At 41.3% G+C, this 19,582-nt stretch overlaps 2 protein-coding genes across 2 annotated transcripts; one reads left to right on the top strand and one right to left on the bottom strand.

The window, feature by feature from the left end:
- Nucleotides 1-439: 439 nt before the first annotated feature.
- Nucleotides 440-19,085, bottom strand: ephx4 (epoxide hydrolase 4). Its single transcript, XM_042483740.1, has 7 exons — nt 18,749-19,085; nt 16,929-17,014; nt 12,688-12,845; nt 7,149-7,277; nt 6,206-6,309; nt 4,691-4,839; nt 440-1,419 (listed from the first exon to the last, which is right to left on the bottom strand). Exons 1-7 carry the CDS (start codon nt 18,989-18,991, stop codon nt 1,179-1,181), a joined length of 1,110 nt encoding a protein of 369 aa, XP_042339674.1. The 5' UTR covers nt 18,992-19,085; the 3' UTR covers nt 440-1,178.
- Nucleotides 5,895-9,865, top strand: LOC121941034 (nuclear factor 7, brain-like). Its single transcript, XM_042483739.1, has 2 exons — nt 5,895-5,915; nt 8,441-9,865. Exons 1-2 carry the CDS (start codon nt 5,895-5,897, stop codon nt 9,812-9,814), a joined length of 1,395 nt encoding a protein of 464 aa, XP_042339673.1. The 3' UTR covers nt 9,815-9,865.
- Nucleotides 19,086-19,582: the final 497 nt, after the last annotated feature.

Raw genomic sequence — 19,582 nt, 5'->3', positions numbered from 1 at the left:
AAAGTGATTTATATTGTTTTTCTGGTTGAAGAAAAATACAATCATGCATCATCAATGATGATACAAATCATGATCTCCCTTTAAATAGCTCTACAGTGTGTGTGTGTGTGTGTGTGTGTGTGTGTGTGTGCTGGCACAGCACTAAAACCTGTTTATGTAAGACCGATGAATACACACCTCAGTTTTAATTCCACATCAACATTTCTGCTGGCATGTAACCGTGTCGGGGACGGTATAAATACGACTCTTGCAGAATATGAAAATGTTTGTTCTTCAGAGGGAGACCCAAAATAACCAACGTCGACTGCTGTGTCACTCAGCTCGGCGCTATATTTAACAGCTCACTATTTCTGGTGTTTTTCATCCCTCCTGTGTAAAAGCTCGGAGTGATTGTTCAGAGACAGCAGCAAACACACGGGGGCATTAGGCACAGCTTCAGACACACCGCCGGTATTATTATTACTGGTGTTATTATCACTCTTAGAAAAAGCAGTGTAGTCCAACAGATTGACACTCAGTTTATTTATAAAATCAAACGGTGTAGACTTGGCTCAGTGAATCTCAAAATGCAGTGTGTAGGAATAGATACAAAATCGTACAATAGTCAACCATCACTATACAGGAAGATCCAAATAACCACATTCTCTAATGTTTGAGCAAGTATCTCTGAGGAAAAAATACACAAAAAAAGAAAACCTCCTTCAGACAACACTACCTGATAAAGGGAGCGGGAGAGTTCCCAAAAGGACCGTGCCCAAAGAAGAGTGGAGCGACCCCCGGTGAAACATACAAGCAGACGACGCCACATCCCGGTCTCTCAGGACAGCTGCACACCGCGACAACTCCAGAGTTAAAAAGGCACCACACAATACAAGTCACCGGGAGATTTTTTTGTTTTTGCCACACATTTTGTAACGCTGTAACTGACAAACTTTAAGGCGGATGTCATGTGCAAAAAACATCTTGAATATGTGTACTGCTCAGTGTCCTCTCCAGTGAAGTGTGCTTTGACTCTTTTTCTTTACCGCTTTAACAAGTAACTGAAATGTGAAAGGTTTAAAGAATGATTGCATTATCACTATGTTGCTTGGTATCACAGGCATATTCCAGGCTTCCAGGTGTGGCAAGCGAGAGGGGACGGGGGGGGGGGGGGGCCGGAGGGGGCCCCGCTGTGGGCTTTAGTTCCTGTAGCTTTTGCGTCCCTCTCCCTCCTTGAGGAAGGTCCATATGAGGGTGTTGACAATGTCGGGCTGGTCCTGCTGCAGCCAGTGACTGGCTCCAGAGATGATGTTGAGGCGGAAATGATTCCGGATGTAGAGGCGGCAGGCCTCGGCCATTTCCTGCTCCAGGAAGGCGTCCCGCTCCCCCCACAGCAGCAGCACCGGAGACCTGACGTGGTTGTGGCTCAGAGGGAGGGAGCTGAGGGGACCAAGGAAAAACAGCTGAGTGCAAAAATGTTGTTGTACGACACATTTTAAAACAAATACGTACAGCAGTGATACTCAACTTACAGCTCGAGGGCCACGATAGTGTGCACGGTGGCCCCCCGAACACTTTCTAACTCACAGTGAAAATAAAGTCATTCACACTGGGAACTGTTTTTGTACTTTTAGTAACATAAGGTGCCAGAGTGCATAAAACAGCATCAAAATAGAGACTTTTCATTAAAAAAATTGCCAGTGGAGGATCACCCACACCCCCCAACAGACGTCCGAGCCAAGCCCCTAATGTCCTAAAATCATAAAAATGTTCCCTAAAATCCTAGAGATGTCCTCACATCCAAAAAATGTCCTAAAATCCTAGAAACTTCCCTTAAATCCTAGGAACATCCTAAAATTATAGAAATGTCCTTCAATCCTGGAAATGTCCTTAAATCTAAGAAATGTCCTAAAATCCTAGAATTGTCCGAAGATCTGATGTATGTCCAAAATCCTAGAAACATCTATAAATTTTAGACATTTCCTAAAAATCCAGGAATGTTATGAATTCCTGAAATATCCTAAAATCCTAAAAATCCTAAAATCCTAGAAATGTTCTAAAATCATAACAACATCCTAAAAATCCCAAGAATGTCCTAAATTCCTACATATCCTGAAATCCAAGAAATGTCCTAAACACGTCCCCGTATCCAAGAAATGTCCTACAATCCTAGAAATGTCCTAAAATCCTTAACATGTTTTCTTTTTAAACGACCTGAAGCAGCTGACCTGCAGGGTTTTTCACATTTTCTTATCTGGCTCCCTTTCGAAGAAAGTTTGTTCTCCTGCCTTAATGAACCGTTAATTTCTACATATCTACGTGGGAGTCTGCCATGTTATTCTGGCTGCAGTAACCCAAAAATGGACAAATGAATACCGGCCTCGGAGACGGATGTTTGCCTCTTTGGGTTTCCTAAAAGGCCACCGTAGGTTCTCTGCATATTTGGAAACAGTTGAGGTGAAGGAAGGTGATCAGCTGGTTGCAATCTGCAACTTCACCACGAGATGCCACTAAATCCCACACAAAGCTCCTTTAAAACAGAGCTCACATTTAGTAAAGTCAGTAGCAACACTAAACTTATTATGGGATGGTGGCAAATGACATTAGTGTGAGTCCATACTGTGTTTTTATTTCTTCTTGTTTTTAATTTGTATTGATTCGTGGAATTGTTTATGTTTCTACATTTGCTTTTCTCAGCATGAAATCTCAAATGTCTGCTGTTAAAAAGAGCTTTCTGAAATTTTCCGAACCACCACTTTAATGGGCATTTTTACATTATTATATCATTTAATTTTTACTTGCAGACACATTAAACTGCACAAAATCCAGATAGTTAAAAAAAGGGTCACAAGAGGTCAAGAAGCCCCTGAGTCACACAATGGACCCCCCCCCCCCCCACCTAAAAAAAAAAACAAAGACAAAAAAAAGATGAAAAAGTCAATGAAGAACTATGAAATGAGCTGGAACAATCTGCAGCCCATTCGTCGCCACTCTCTGGACGGGATGAGTGGATAAATATAAAATGATGGGCAGACGGATGTTTCCGTGTGTTTATGTATTTGTGTCCCCGGTGCTTAGGTACAGTGTGCGCCTGTGGAGAGACTAATTGGGCATGGGTCAGTGATATTTCTTTTACGTAAGCATATAAAAGCTATTCTGAGAGAACTGGATGCTTGAGAAGGGAGCAGATGGCGCGCTCAGCCATGCATGTACAGCTCACATGTCAGAAATATACATGCACTGATGTTTTCTTTGATCTGATCTGTGCCGATTGCTCTCATCCAGCCAGTCAGCCTCACACGGAGCAATGAAGGTGCATGTAAATATCTGACAGCATGGTGGCCTCCACAGGGGGAGAGGATTCGTTTTCGGACACTTTGGAGCTCTGACAGTAGATGGTGCTACGAAATCTGCACTGAATAAAACTTCATATAAGCTTTCCAAATGCATAACGCTCAATATGGAACAAAGTTTTTTAAAAAAATGCACATCATATAGATTAAAGTGGCAATAACCAAACACTGATACGACTAAAAGCATCTCAAAGTGCTGCAGAAACGTTGAAACGGTCTCTATGGCAACAGCATACCTGCTCCTGTCGCGACTGTATCATGCTGCTCTTATATGATGCACTGCTATAGATTTAACTCCACAAAATTAACCCCGTGAAACCTGGGTTAATATCAGTCTTCTTTTGCTGCAATAAAAAGCATTCAAAAAGCTATTTAAACCCTTAAAATCTGGGCTGATTGGCTTAATTTCCTTCAAGGTAAGGAGGCAATGAGGAACTTAAGAGGAAATGAAAGAAAGAGAAATTAGAGAAAAGAAAACCGAACACAAACATACAAACAAAAAACACAAGAAAAAAACAACAGTAAAAAGCAAGGAAATTACCTGAAAAAATGCTTAAAAATTACAATAATTCTGTCAAATAATTTTAAATTTTAAGTTAATTGTGATCACTCTGAATATAGTTCTCTTGACATTTTACCCTACCTTATAAAAACATGGTAGTTTTTCAAATCTAGATAAAAAACATTCTTGCAATTTGTGGAACATTTCTTCTGAAGTTGCTCATTGCCTTTTCCCCTTTTTTACTCATTTCTTGTGAATTAAGCTGCTCGTTGTCCTTTCCTCATGTTTTTGAAATTAATTTAAGTAATTTGCTCAGGTTTTATAGGCTTAAACATGAAATTAAATTAGTGAAAATTAGCTTCAAAACTGACCTGAACTGAAAACTGACCCCATTCATGGTCAGGTAAAAGAAAGCACTTTATTTTACAAGAAATGACCCAAAATTATGCCAAGAAATTACCTAAAAAATTTGCCAAAAATAAAGAAAGAACTATCCTAACTCCTAAAGGAGCATTTAAAAATATGCTCCTTTACATCTCTAACATAATTTAATTTTTTTTGGATTTTTAAAATAATTTTTCTCTCTCTTCCTCACTTCTTTTTTTCAGGTCATTTTTCTTACCACCTTTTACTAATTTCTTGCAGTCTGCAGGACATTTCTTGTCAAGATGCTCACTGCCTCTGTAGCCCTGCTTTCATGATAAATCAAAGGTGCTCTGGTTTCAGAGGTTTAAAGTGCTTGTGAAAGATGTCTGAGTGCAACACAAGAAAGGTTTCCAGGTCTCAGAGGGCTGAGATAAGGACTGGATTACCTCTTTGACACGATCCACCTCTTGTTAAGTAAACTGTTCCTCACCTGAAGACATTCCTGTAGTAGTTGAGCGCTCCCGTCAGCGCTCCCGGCTGTGAGAGTGCATACAGATAGGCCTCCAAGTCCTCTGCAGTCAGCCATCGGCCTTTCCTCCCGATCCCTGTGTTGCGGCTGGTGAACAAGGCCTTCAGAGCCTGCAGCAGAGACAGCAGCAAACACAGCCGTGAATTTATGTGTCTGCTACAATTTAATCCAGAGGACGTTTACAGAAGGACGTCCGTGTTCGCTGTGAGTCACAAAGTTACTTCACTGGTGAAATCAGCTCTCATGACCTTCAGTCGCAGCTCTGGCACCCTGACTACTGCTGGCCCGACAACATGACACGCTGTGCTTTTACTTCTTAAAAACTCCATTTGCAGACAGACTCCTGCACACTGGCTCACTTGCAAAAGAAATACATTTACTGCAGCTTTTTACTCAAAAAAAAAAACAGTAGGACCTTATGACCAAACATGCAGCCCACAGTGCTCCATATAGTTAAACATGAGAAGGCAAAGAGCAACGTCTGAAGAAACTACTCAAAAATGATCAAGAAATTAGTAAGAAAAAACTGAAAAGTTAGAAAACAAACAAACAAGGAAATGGCCTAAAGTAACTACTTGAAAATTATATTTTTGAAAAATATTTCTAGCTCTGTGGACATTTTTACTACACTTTTTAAATATAGAATTTTCTTAATCTACTAATTTCTTGCAATTTGTGGGACATTCCTCGCTACCTGAAAACTGGCCAAATAAATAAAAATCTAAAAAAAACATTTATTAAAATTAAAAGAAGATTAAAAGTCAAGGAAATGACCTTATATAATTATAATAATTATACATATTGGTTTTTTCTAGCTATTTAAACATATTTTTCTTAATCTACAAATTTCTTGCAATATGGGGGACATTTCTTGCCAAGTTGCTTACTGCCTTTTCCCATGATTTTGAAAAAAAAAAAAAAAAATCCAATTTGCTCATGGTTCAAAGTCTGAAATACTTGTGAACGTTGTCCAAATGATGCACAAGAAAACTAATGTTGATGCAGGTTTCAAAGGGTTAAGAGCTACAAAAATACTAGAACCTAACCTTTGCATTTTAATGGCAAAACTGTTTTGCAAACCTGCACAGTGCACTTAAAAAAATGCTGATTAAGTGTCAACATAATAAATGACATTACTGATTTTGAATGGCTATTTTCAATAGAAATGACATCTTTAAATATAACTGTCATTTTTGGACAAAATGCTGTTATCTAGATGATCATGTGATTTTGTAATCTATATTTCACATTTCCTTCAGGATTAGTTGATCCTTTGTTTACTCCGGCTAACGTCTCTCACAGCAAGATACTTTCAGTCACACTGATGCAAACCCTAAAAATAGCCTGACACTGTAATAGCATGCAACAAACACCCCTGCACATGAACACACATGCATGCTACACACACACACACACACACACAAACACACACAACCTTGACCTTGAAACCGCTTTAGCCCACACACAACAGACCACCTTGAAATCGTTGATGGAGAGCATGAGCTCCGGGAAGCGGGGCAGCTGGAAGAAGAAGAAATGGCTGGATTTCAGCAGCTGGCTCGGGTGACGCAGAGCGTAATCTGGAGGAGGGAAGAGGAGACCAGTTCAGTTCTTCCACAGTAATTAAAGGCCGGGTTTGCACGCGCTGCAGGGTCGTGGTCGTGATAACTCTCAATGACTTTGCTTTTCTGTTCGCACCAGTTAAACCAGCTGTTCCAGCTTCACATTAGCCGCCTCCTGTAATTAGCTCCTCATCATCGTTCCCTTTAGGCAGAAGAGGATTTGCCAGATGGACGCAACAAGAAACTGAAGTCATAATACTTCCTAATTAATGATAGTAATAATTATGCTAATAATCCAAGAGCAAAACCAGAGTCTCCCCAATTAGTGTGAAGAAAATTGGTTTTCTTTCATCACGTAAAGAAAACTCAAGGGACTAGCTTTGACTGGGGGCCACTTTTGCAAAATGACAGGAGGTCAGGGGCCAGTCGCAGCAGCTTCACACATGCTTCTAGGATTTCAGCAAATTTATAGGATTTTAGCTCATTTACAGGATTTTAGGGAAATTTCTGGTATTTTTATCTACCATGTTAGGACTTTTTAAAGATTTTAGTTTCATTTCAAGGATTTCAAGACATTTTTAAGATTTTAGATTGTTTCTAAGATTTTAAGAAATTTCTAGGATTTTGGGGCGTTTTTAGGATTTTAGGAAATTTCTAGCATTTTACGACATTTCTGGGATTTAAAGATGTTTTTAAGATTTGAGGAAGTTTCAAGAATTTTAGGACATTTCTGGGATTTTAGGATGTTTCCAAGATTTTAGCAATTTCTTAGGATTTAAAGACATCTCTAGGATTTAAGTTGAGTATCACTTTTATATTGTGAGGGGGATCCATTCATTTGCAAAGTGACGTCATACCTGTGAACACAGACGGATGCGGGCTGTTGAGGACGATGAGTTTTGTCACCATCTCTGGGTAATGGATGGCGAACAGCCACGCTATAGTCCCGCCCCAGTCGTGGCCGACAAGGCAACATCTGTTGTATCCTGGGAAGAAAAGCAGATAAATATAAGACAGTGTTTTGTTATTGCAGCAGACGTCAGCATTATGTTGTTTCTGATAGAGGCTGGATGCTCACAGACTGTTTATTAAAGCATGTCAGAGTCTGAAAATCAATAGTGCTCTCACTTCTTTATTGCTGGCTGCCTCCCTCAGAGGACATTTACACCCATCAAATGGATGTATTTCATGACATACAGCCAAATGCAGATCAAGGTCAGGGCATCCGTCTGATGGATTCTGATCACATTATTGTCCCAAACAAAATAATCCCCTTACCTTTGATCGCATCCTTTACACCCACTGATATGTATCATACCAGCTTGATTCATCTCAACATTCAGCCCAGTCAACAGAAGAAAATGTTGGCATTGTACTTTTAATTTGTATGTTTCATATCTATCCTATAAAGCCTCTGAAGGGACAGAGCCGGATGAGGCGTGGAGGGAATGATGGATGGCGTGACACCCTGACGAGACGCCTGACAGGCTGCAGACCACCGTTTGAGACAACAAACAGCAAAACTGTTAGGGTCATTGCTGTGTTTCCAGCAGCTTTTTAGGTTCCAAGCATGGCTTTTTTTCCAAGAGGGACAGTGCCACAAAAAGTGATTGTTTTTATCAAGCCGTAACTTAAATTTCTGCCAGGATAAAGCGCCATGATAGTGTCTGTTTCTTTAGTAACGCATCCCTGTTTTGCAAGTAGCTGTTCTGGCACCGAACATGGGTAGTTTTTAGCGACTCAGTACCCTGCAAGAGAGACTCAGGCCTGTTTTACAGGTTCAGCACCTGCATTTAGCAGAGGATGCATGACAAAGCTCCGCCCCTCACCTGACTCAAGTGGGAGACTGTTTATTTTCTTTCTCACTGAAGAGACGCGCAGACTGAACACAGGCGATCAGACTCACCTTCAGACCAAACTAACACCCTCCTCTGAGTGAGTTCAGCTACAGGAGAGAAAAGTGGAAACTCGGACACTGCTGCTTCGACCTGCTGACTCTCCACACACTGAATGTTTTGAGTTTGACTACAAACACGACTCAAAGCGAAAGTAAATTTCAGTGAAGTGAGTCGAGGAGGGAGGGCCGACTGTACTTCTGTCTGCTGTGTTTTCAGCTTCACTCAGAGACTAAATGGCTTCCAGATCAGAGGAGGATCTCTGCTGTCCGGTCTGTCATGATGTCTTTAGAGATCCTGTTGTTCTGTCATGTGGCCACAGCTTCTGTAAAGACTGTCTGAAGAGCTGGTGGACACAGAAACAAACTCAGGAGTGTCCAGTCTGCAAGAGAAGATCTTCAAAGGAGGAACCACCATTTAACTTTGCGTTAAAGAGCCGATGTGAGTCCCTCTCACAGGAGAAAGCTGCGAGAGCTTCAGAGGCTCTCTGCAGTCTGCACTCTGAGAAACTCAGACTCTTCTGTCTGGACCATCAGCAGCCGGTGTGTCTCGTTTGCAGAGATTCAGAAAAACACAGCGACCACAGATTCAGACCCGTCGATGAAGCTGCACGACAACACAAGAAGAAACTTCAGGAGACTCTGGAGCCCTTAAAGGAGAAGTTAAAGGTTTTTGAAGAAGTCAAAGTGAAGTCTGAACAAACAGCAGCTCACATGAAGGTCCAGGCCCGACGCACAGAGACGCAGATTAAGGAGCAGTTTAAGAAGCTTCACCAGTTTCTGGAGGAGGAAGAGGAGGCCAGGATGGCTGCACTGAGGGAGGAAGAGGAGCAGAAGAGTCAGAGGATGAAGGAGGAGCTGGAGGCTCTGAGCAGAGAGATAGCAGCTCTTTCAGACACAGTCAGAGACACAGAGGACGAGCTGAGAGCCGAAGACGTCTCCTTCCTGCAGAGATACAAGGCTGCGGTGGACAGAGTCCAGCAGCGCCCCCTACTGGAGGATCCACAGCTGCTCTCAGGAGCTCTGATAGACGAGGCCAAACACCTGGGCAACCTCACCTTCAACATCTGGAACAAGATGAAGGACATGGTCTCCTACAGTCCTCTGATTCTGGACCCAAACACTGCTAACCCACATCTCGTCCTGTCTGAAGATCTGACCAGCGTGAGACGAGGTGAGGAGAAAAAGCAGCTTCCTGATAATCCAGAGCGGTTTGATTATTATTGCTCCATCCTCGGCTCAGAGGGCTTTAACTCCGGGACTCACAGCTGGGACTTCGAGGTTGGAGACAGTACAGGCTGGGGTTTTGGTGTGTTAGCAGGGTTCGAACAGAGGAAGGGACACAAACGGTCTGAATTATGGGGAATACGGCTCTATGAAGGTAAATATTCAGCATGGTCACCTCCGGATTCATCCACTGATCTGAGAGTGGAGAAAAAGATCCAGAAGATCCGAGTGAATCTGGACTGGAACAAAGGAAAACTGTCGTTCTCTGATCCGGATACTAACACACATATACACACCTTCACACACACTTTCACTGAGAGGATGTTTCCGTACATTAGCTCTGGAGATAAACTGAAGATATTACCACTGAAGCTCTGTGTGACGGCCAAACAAAGCAGTTAGAGAAAGTTAAGTCACGGCGAGCAGCAACCACTTCATGAAAACTGATACGATCCAAATAAAGGAAAACAATATATCAATAACTGCATGTTTGATCGGCCAATCACTGTTCAGACCAAACCAATGTTAAATTTTCCAGACATTAAAACAAATGTTTAATTATATGAAATGAAATGTTTACAATATGTAAAATATGTTTTATATGATCCAAAATACACAAACAGTTTAAATCTAAATGATTGTGTCTGTAAAAGTTTTTTCATCGGTTGAACTCTGCCTTTAGTCATTAAGTCAGAGAAGAAGTCAATCAGTTTTAAGGTGGATGTCTCAGTTTGGGTTCAGAATTTATATAATATCTGTGATTTTAGAACTGAATATTTCTCTGCTGTTTCCCCATCACACAAGAAAAGGTCGAGACAGAGATCAACACTGGAAACTTTGAATAAAAACAAAAAACAGATTTGTGACTAATAAACGAGTTTCATCACTTCTGATGATATGAATAACATCAGTTCTGCATGTTATAAACCAAAGCATTGGACACATTAAACATCACTGTTTTTCCTGCAGCTTTTAGTCACCAAACTTGGGTGTTATTTAGGGACTTGTAGTTGTTTCTCTAGCATCGTTTTAGGTATAAAAAATTAATTGTTATTTTGTAGCAATCTATCACTGTTGTTCCTGCTGCTTTGTTTGGCGAGCCATAGCTGTTTTTGCAGCTGCATTTCAGGCACCTAATGTTGGTGTTTTCAAGTGAAGTAGAAAACAAAGAAGCCCACTCACCAAGCAGCTCCTTTTTAGAAGGATTTTAATGCAGAACATTTTGTTTTCTAGTGACCCATCACCAGATGTGATTGTTTTCTAGCGACCTTTTTTAGTCACCAAACATGGGTGTTTTTTAGGGACCCATTGCTGTTTTACAAGATGTCATTTGGGCACCCAATCTGGGTATTTTTAGCAACCCATAACTGTTTTTCAAGCGACCCGTCAGGCACCAGATGTGGATGTTTCGGATTGTAACAACCAAGTGGTTTTTGTACCAAATTCTAACCAAGACTTGTTGAACCATTAAGTTTTCATTTATCCACTACATGATAATGTACAAAAGTAATGTATTCATGGTTTGCAAAAACAAACAATACCAACATTTATTCTGGTAACTGGGTTGCATCATTAATATCACATGCACTTCATCAGGGATTGTCATATACGTAGATAAGTCTGGGAGCCACTGTTGTTTCTGTGTCTGTTGTCTGCATTGAAAAGGGAAATGCTGCTTGCCTTGCACGGTTAAAGGCCAAACCTCTGATTGTTGTAGCACCATTAGCTTACTGTGAATGTGGACAGTAATGTGGTCCATGTGGGCTCTAACGACCGGTGTAAAAACAGCTCTGCGGTCTAAGAGAGCAGAGTACAGCAGTTATCATGTGATCAATGCAAGCCTCCCACAGTTAGTGAATCCTCTGAACAGCAATATGCATTATTGAGTGCTTAGCTCCTGAAAGCCAACTACAAAACTAGAAAATGCATTTCCTGCGAAACGTGTCGATGCTTAAAGCTGAAATTAATTTAAAACTATGGCTGAAAATGCAGAAATATATAACTGAAAATGTGGAAATATATAGTTAAATATGCAGAAATATATCACAAATTGATGGAAATATGTGAAAAACTGGCAGAAACGAAAGATGAACTGCTTTAAACTGAAGAAGCTCCAAATTGAACTGGAGGAGTATCAAAGTAAGAAGCTGATGTTATCTGAAAAATTTAAAATAATAAATGTTTAATATTTTGAGGCATAAAATGTAGAAAAAAATTGAGAGGTATAAATGTCCTTCAAGAGCAGCGCAGTGAGACAAACAGAGTGGAGCAGCGCGGATGTCCTACACAGCAGCTGGCAGCACGGATTTCCGAAATGGCAGCTGGCAGCGCGGATCACCGACAGCGCGGATCTCCGACACAGGCTGGCAACGCGAATCTCGGAAAGCGCGGATCTCCGAAATGGCTGCTAGCAGCGTGGATCTTCGACAGTGTGGGTCTCGAAAGGCAGCACGGATCTCAATTCCTTAATTAAATACCTACCACACAAAAAAAGTGTATATGGTGTGAAATAAATAAGGAAATGGGTGTGGTGTCAATAAGTTTTGAGTAATGTACATAAGTATACAACCATATATAATTTAACATACAGTTTAAAACAAAATAATATCTACTTTGGTTTTGAGTTCACATCAACTACCTCACTGTAGAATTTAATAACCAAGTGGCATTTTCCGATGAAACAGCTGATTGTCTGACAGCAGCACAGTGAGATAAACAAACAAACAGAGCGGAGCATGCAGATCTCCGACACAGCTGCTGGCAGCATGGATCTCCGACAGCGCAGATCTCGAAAGGGCACCAGGCAGCGCGGATCTCCGACAGTGCGGATCTCTGGCAGCGCGGATGTCAGACAGCGTCTAATTTTCCTGTAACTTTTACTAATGTCTGGCCAATTTCAGGCCAATTTAAGCTACCCTCCCATATTTTTTAAAATAAATTAAGTCAATTTGCTCAGATTTTAAAGAGTTTAAAGGCCAAAAATCATCACTGTGGCCTGACAATGATGAGTGGATGCTGGTGTGTACAGACAGCTTCAGGCCAGCTTCCTGCCAGTGTTAGCATGCAGTCTGTGGGCTCTGGATCTGCACAGCATCCCATGTTCAGTCAGAATGAGTCACAGGACGTTTGTCATGCCATGCTGCAGGCCTCAGGGCCGTCCGCAGCTTAAGACTGATAAACAAGTTTATTTTTGACTTGAGACACTGTCACAACATTGCGCACTGCTCAAAGTTCATTTCAGATTACAGACACACAGTTCACCTGCGCTCCCTCACCTAAGTACTCCACAATGTCCTTGATGTCGGTGACTAGGTAGTCGAAGCGGTAACTTTCAGTGGAGAGCGGCAGGTCGGACTCCCCGTAGCCCCGCATGTCGATAGCCACCACACGGAACTCACTCTTGAACTCGCGAAGCTGGTAACGCCAGGAGAACCTGAGGCACACAAACACATGCAAAGATGACTTATTTCCTTTATTTCTGTCAAAATCAGTGCAGTCAAAGCCCGGAAATACTGCCTTTTACTCGGGGGGTCAAGCCCCCAAAACACTGTACCTACATTTCTGATAATGAAATTCACTAGTGTCTTTCATTGTATCTGCATGTCACTCTAAAATCACAACTAAAATCTACCAGTATGTAACAGGTTTTTCTGTTAAATATTTGGAGTTACCGAGCACAAATCCAGAGTACTCTGATGCAAACTAGTTGCCAGAATAAATGTTGACATTGTGTGTTTCTGCAAACCAAGGACACGTTACATTTGTACGTTACCATGTAGCAGATATATTGAGACTTTACATTTCAATGCTGTGGTTAACTTGTGGTTATATTTAGATGTAAAAAAAATTACTTGATTATGATTTGGAAATTTTTGGGGGCACAATCCCTGCTGAAAAAGCAGCGATGTCTTGGTAAAAAAAAACCAATCACTTTCAGTAGCACACTCCCAGCTAGAAACACGGCCATGTCTCAATAAAAAATAAAAATATAAAACAAAGATAAAATAAAATAAAATAAAAATTGCTTTTGGTGACTCACTCCAGACTGGAAACACAGCAATAAATTGGATGAGTTCTTTTCTCGCTTCTTTGTGTATAACTCTATATTGGCATGTTGTTGTGCTGTGTCTTTGTTCTGACCTGCAGACAGACTGCAGATGCAAATTAGCTCTAAGCTTTAATCTGGTACGGGGCATCAAATAGTAATATGTATGTTTTAAACTGTATATGTTCACTTTCAAATAAAATGAATGAATAAAATAAATAAGAACAATTCCTTTTTGTGGCACTACTCAGCTGGAAATGCAGAAATGTCTCTGTAAAAAACAATCACCTTTAGTGGCACAATTCTGACTAGTAATGTAGTAATGTCTCAGTGACAACTTACAGCTTTTGGGGGCATGTTCCATGCTAGAAATGTCTCAGTAAAAAATAACTTTTAGAGTCATTAACCTAGCTACAAATACTGTGATGTCTTCATTAAAACCAGCACTTTTAATGGCTATCATGGCTAGAACGCAGAAATGTGTCAGTGAAAAGCAGCCACTTTTGTTGGTACAATTCTGGATAGAAACACTAAGATGTCTATTTAAGAAACAACTGCTTTGACTTACTGCTATGATGATAGCAGCGCATGTAGATGCAGCAGCCAGTCGCTCCTCAAATCCTTGCTACTTTTTGTGCTATATTTTTCTATTTTCTGACACCATGGCCCCTTCTGCTGATGCACAATTTTTTAACAATAGAGAAGCACTTATCAAAATCTGGAAAAGTTGTGTGAGGTTTGGACTGAATCCAGCAGACCGTGAAAGGATCCTCACCAGCGGCATATGCCAAGTGGCCAGTCAGACTAGGGGAAAGAAACAAAACCAAAAGCACCGGACAAAGCGAGGGAGGAGAGCTGGCATCAGGGCAAGGCTGACCGGACGTAGACCTGCTCCTCTACCAAGCCTTCTTCTGACTAACGTCCGGTGGCAGGAAAATAAAACGGATGAGATGTGATTGAGGTTCACTCAGCAACAAATCAGAGACTGCTCTGCTCACATCTTCACAGAGACATGGTTAACCCCTTACATCCCGGATCAAGCTGTTGCACTGGATGGGCGGACCTTGTTGGGAGCCATAAGGACACAAGACTGATGCAAATTCAAAAAAATGTACTGCAGGGATTGAATGATGCCACCAGCAGCAACATGTTCAAAATAACTGGATGGCATCTTCACAGTAGCTGCTGATTTTAATCAACTCATCCTTCAACTCCAAAAATGGAGCAGGACCAAGGACAAACTGGAAACTGGAAACTGGAAATCTAGCTTCCTTCTGCCTTCTTTTGGTGGCACAATCCCAGCTAAAAACGCAGCAATGTCTCTAAAAAAAACTTCTGGTGGTACAGTTCTGGCTAGAAACATAACAACCCCTTTTAGTGGCACAATTCCAGCTAGTAATGCAGCGATATCTCTGTAAAAAGCAACTCCTTTTGGTGGCAATATCACCGGTGGAAACACAGCAAGAGGTTGTTAAAAAAACAACTGGTTTTGTTGTTCATTGGTCTTGAACAGTGATCTGCAGCTTGGCAGGCATCTCACCTATCAGACCATCTAAAATCCACTCCACCTCCAGAAGACGAAGCTGGCTCATATGTATGTAATCAGAGCTATAACACATAGATATGATACGTATGAAATGTACAAATGTAACGCATCCTTGGCTGCAGAAATGTACGCTGGGCTGATGACATCATCGGGAGGATTTTTTCAGACTTCAGAAATCACCTTTCAGAGCCACACCACACATTAAACAACTGTTTTCACAGGGTGAGAAGTGCTCTGCATGACAATGAAACTGAACTTGATGTGCAAAATCCTTTAAACTCTTCTACGCCGCATATTTGAGATGGTTACAAACGAACCTCACAAACTTTTTTTAAAGCCAGCTCTCGGCTTTCTCTCCAGCTGAGTGAAGGTCACTTTAGTATAATAGAAGCTGTTTTAGATTCTAATCCGCCCACCGATCATGTGGACCGGGATGGCTTCCTAATTGAAGATCTTGTCTGCTGTAGAGGCTCCTCATCAGGACTGAAATCCTCCTCCTCTTCCTCCTCCTCCTCCTCCTCCTCCTCCTCCTCCTCTACCGAGTCAGGGGAAGCAAGATGCAGAGCTCTGACTGTGATTCTGATGAGTCAGTATAAGATCCCGACACCGAATCCTCAGATCTTAGAATATAGATGAGGAGGTTTAGAGCAAAGTAAGCCCCTCGGACCCCCCCGCCCGCCCAGCCTCGCTCCGACACACGCCCGCACCCTCTTCTTTCTCATTTCTGAGCAGGATTTAGCACATTTTCAGAGAGTGTTAAGAGTTCTTTACAACCATGTCACTCTCTCGGCACAGTTCATCATTCTTGTGAAGAATGCAGGAAGTGAGGCAGAAAGCGCTCCCCTCTCCCGTTAATTAATCCCTGTCCTGTCAGCAGCTTAGATAGTATGTTAGAGATACGGACCAGGCTTACAGCTCTTGACAACCTCTTTGGCCCCATTCCAGGAGCCATGCTCAACACCATTTTTCATCTCATATCAGGAGGAAGAGATTGTGAATGCTTTGGACCCTTTTCCCCCGATGGCGAATCATGTCTGTGAATGAGGATACTCCTCGCTGCACGGATTTGTCCCTGCAGAGATTTTAGCTGAAACATTGGAGTCGAGGGATCCTCAGAGGGGAAATTTCAGAGAGGTGACCGATGTCACAAACACCGAGCGACTGAACAGACACAACGTTACAGTCTGCTGCAGTTTAGTGAAGTGCTAGAATGTAACTAATGACATGTATTCAAGTACTGTACTTAAGTACAAATTTGAGATACTTTACTTGAGTATGTTCTTTTCATGCCACTGTACACAACATTTAAGATATAAATATTTATGCCACTACATTCATCTTTAGTTACTTTAAAGACTGAGATTTTTGCATTAAAACAGAGGAAGAGTTTATAGAATATTGTATTTTGTTAAAAAAAAATAAATTAGTAAACAGTTTATCCAAGTAAAGCTGCAAAGATTGGTTTATTAATCAATTAGTCGACTGACTATGTTGATGTTCTTTCTCTCTTAGTTTTGGTGTGTTTTTCTAGCTTTTTAGAGAGTTTTTTTAGTTTTTATTTATTTTTATTAAATCTTAAGTTTTTAGGATTTCCTTTTTTTTAAAATAATTTTTAGTTTTTTGTTCAATCTTGAGTTTTTGGGTGCCTTTTTTAATGTTTTTAAATAATTTTGAGTTTTTGGGGGTGTTTTAAAAATTATTATAATTATTTATTTTATTTTTTTTACAGTTTTTTAGTTGGTTTTTTTTTTTTTAGATTTTTCTTTGCTTTTGCTTTTAATTCTTTCAGTACTTTTTCATGTTCACTTGTTATGGTAAAATGCTTAATTCAGGACTTTAACCTGTAACTGAGTATTGTTGCAGTGTGGTATTGGTAAAAGATCTGAATACTTCCTCCATCTCTTTGTTTGGTGAAGTGGACCTACCAGAACTCGGGGAAGCCGTGTAAAAACAGCATGAGCGGCTTTCCTCTCTCTCCAGCGGCAACATAGTGAAACCTGAGTCCGGACTCCTGGGGGAAAGAAGACACACGGAAACGTCACGGAGACCGTCTCAGACAAACCACTTCGTGCAGACAACAGGAAACAAGTCCTCATAGCTAAATGAGCATTTGCTGCATGAAAATAAGTGGATGATAATGCAGTTATCAGGAAAACTATGAAGGATAATTTATGTACTTCTGAATGAAGACCTAACAGTGTATCACAGCCCAGTAATATGGTGCATACTGGGCAAGTCCTTTTTGTAAATGTTTTTCTAGCAAACCTCAGAAATGTTTGCAGACACATAAAAATACCCTACGATGAAGGATAATGTGTGTCTGATTTATTCTTTACACAAATGCACAAAAGACACTTTAATCTAATTCAACAGGTTATTCACAAGATGGATGTCTTTTGTAGCGCCAACAACAAATCAGAGAATGCAGCCCGATTATGACTTAGTAGGTGGAGAAACACCTGCTAATATATGCAGACAACTTTTCAAGACCGACAAACAACAAAACTGGTTGTACTTCGGCAACTCTTCGCAGCATTTCCACCAGTATTTGTGTCACAGCACCTAAGTGTTTTTCACCAGCCCGTCCCTGCTTTTTCAGCCCCTTCTGCGCCACTAAATGTGGGTGTTTTAACCCAAAAATGATCGTTTCCTAATCATAATCAAGTGCTTTTTGTGCCTTAACCTAACCATGCATAAACCACAGCAGTTAACCCTTTGAAACCTGGGCAAATTGGCTTTTTTCTTTCAAAAACATGTGAAAAAGGCAATGAGCAACTTATGACAAAATGACCAAGAAATTTGTAAAAGTACAAAAAATTACCTTGAAATTAGGAAAAAACAAACTAACAATTTAAAAAATGGGTAGTATCACAACAACAAAACAAAAAAAGACCTGAAAAAACAGCTAAAAATGTAAGTAATTGTTATATTATTTTCCCTAGCTTTTTTAAAAATATTTTTGAAATCTACCAGTTTCTTTCAGTTTTGGGAACATTTCTTGTCAAGTTGCCCTTTGCCTTTTGTGCCATACCAAAAAAAGTCATACAATGTGCTCAAGGTCCAAGGGTTAAAATACTTGCAAAAGACATCTGAACGCAGCACAAGAAAAGTGATGTATATGTACATATGTAATGTAACTGTTTTGTGGAAACGTTACATTTTTTTCTGGTGTCTAAGTTGGAAAATGACAAGGGTGAAAAACCAAGGCTTTTTTTCCAACTCCAGCATTTAATCTTCAACTTTTAACTTTTAAACATTGTAGGGTCTGTTTTTAAAACCCAACAACTAATGTATGATGGAGGGTGGGTCATATGCACACTCCCCAATTTTTTATAGCTTTGGGGAGGGGTAAAAAAAAAAAGTCAAACCCCAGCCACCCCTCTGATAAGTAAAGAACAGTCCCTAAATATTCTTGCCTGCCTGTGTGTTTAATTACATCATGTGTAGCGGCGCGGCTGTCGGGGGCTGGCAGCCCGCCGCGTGCTGCTGAGGCGTGAGGCGGAGGAGCTGTCCTTTCAGCACCACCTGAGCGCAGCGCTGCAAACCGTCACCCACCGAAATAAGAAAAAACGTCTCCGAAATAAACAGATCCGCTCAAAACACCAGGCCTGTTTGTGTTTGCACGACGCGACAAAACAAGTGAGGAGCATTTTACATGTGAACAGCATGCAAGGAGACACACACACACGCACACGCGCACACACACAATGAGCCTCCAATGTCCAAGTGCATGTGTGTGTCTTACCTTGATCCTGACATAACAGTGGGTTCCCAAGGACGTGTCATTCAGGCAAGCCGGGGGAGTTTCACGGATCGCCCATTGGAAGGTGGCTGTCGGCCTCAACACGATGCTCCACCAAAGTTTCAGCAGGGCTACGATGGTGCAAAGAGCACAATAACCGTATATCAATGACCAGTACCCCAAAACTCTGATTTTCAGCGCAAGTCTGATCAGAAATAACAGCAAGTTGTGGAGCACTCTCGCCATCTTTACATTGCCGCAGGAAATCGATCCGGATCAAGTTACCTATTGATCTCTCTGTGTCAATCGCTCGTTTTTGTTTAAATACAGCTCTCCGACAATGCCGCTGTGTCGTTACCAGCGCATACGCACGACTGTCTGAAGGGAGGATCCCGACAAACGGTTGAATGGGACGGTGGCAAGAGCATCACGTCAGATTTCACGCTTGCGTGTGACAGCGGCGGTTGTTTAGCAGGAGACGGTGGTGTTGACTATACAAGGCAAGTCCGAAAATCAAAAAACGAGCCTCTCGATGCGGAGCTTTACTGCGATTTGAGCAGGAGGCGCTGCTGCGAGGAGGAAGCCTGAAAATCACTGCAAAGCACCGGAGCTGCACGCTGCTGTTATGGCAACAACACTATTTATAAAGCAGCATGCACGTGCTCAATATGATGCTGTTGATCAAAAAAGATTTCTGGGTCTTTTCTCACCGACCAACTCCCGCACAATATCTGGCTGCAACGCGATGTAACTGTAAAGACTGGTTTTTGTTTAGTTTTAGGCGGCGCATTAACCCTTTGAAACTTGGGTATTTTGGTTGATTTCAACAACATGGGA

This window comes from Plectropomus leopardus, chromosome 3, assembly GCF_008729295.1.
Source record: "Plectropomus leopardus isolate mb chromosome 3, YSFRI_Pleo_2.0, whole genome shotgun sequence".
Classification (NCBI taxonomy): Eukaryota; Metazoa; Chordata; class Actinopteri; order Perciformes; family Serranidae; genus Plectropomus; species Plectropomus leopardus.
This window is presented reverse-complemented; position numbering and strand designations above follow the sequence as displayed.

Coding starts and splice junctions, on each gene's coding strand:
- LOC121941034 (XM_042483739.1), top strand. CDS start 5,895: ATGACATCTTTAAATATAACT. Junction 5,916..8,440: donor TGACATCTTTAAATATAACT/GTCATTTTTGGA, acceptor TCCAGATCAGAG/GAGGATCTCTGCTGTCCGGT.
- ephx4 (XM_042483740.1), bottom strand. CDS start 18,991: ATGGCGAGAGTGCTCCACAACTTGCTGTTATTTCTGATCAGACTTGCG. Junction 6,310..7,148: donor GCATCCGTCTGTGTTCACAG/GTATGACGTCAC, acceptor TCCCTCCTCCAG/ATTACGCTCTGCGTCACCCG. Junction 4,840..6,205: donor TCTCCATCAACGATTTCAAG/GTGGTCTGTTGT, acceptor TCTCTGCTGCAG/GCTCTGAAGGCCTTGTTCAC.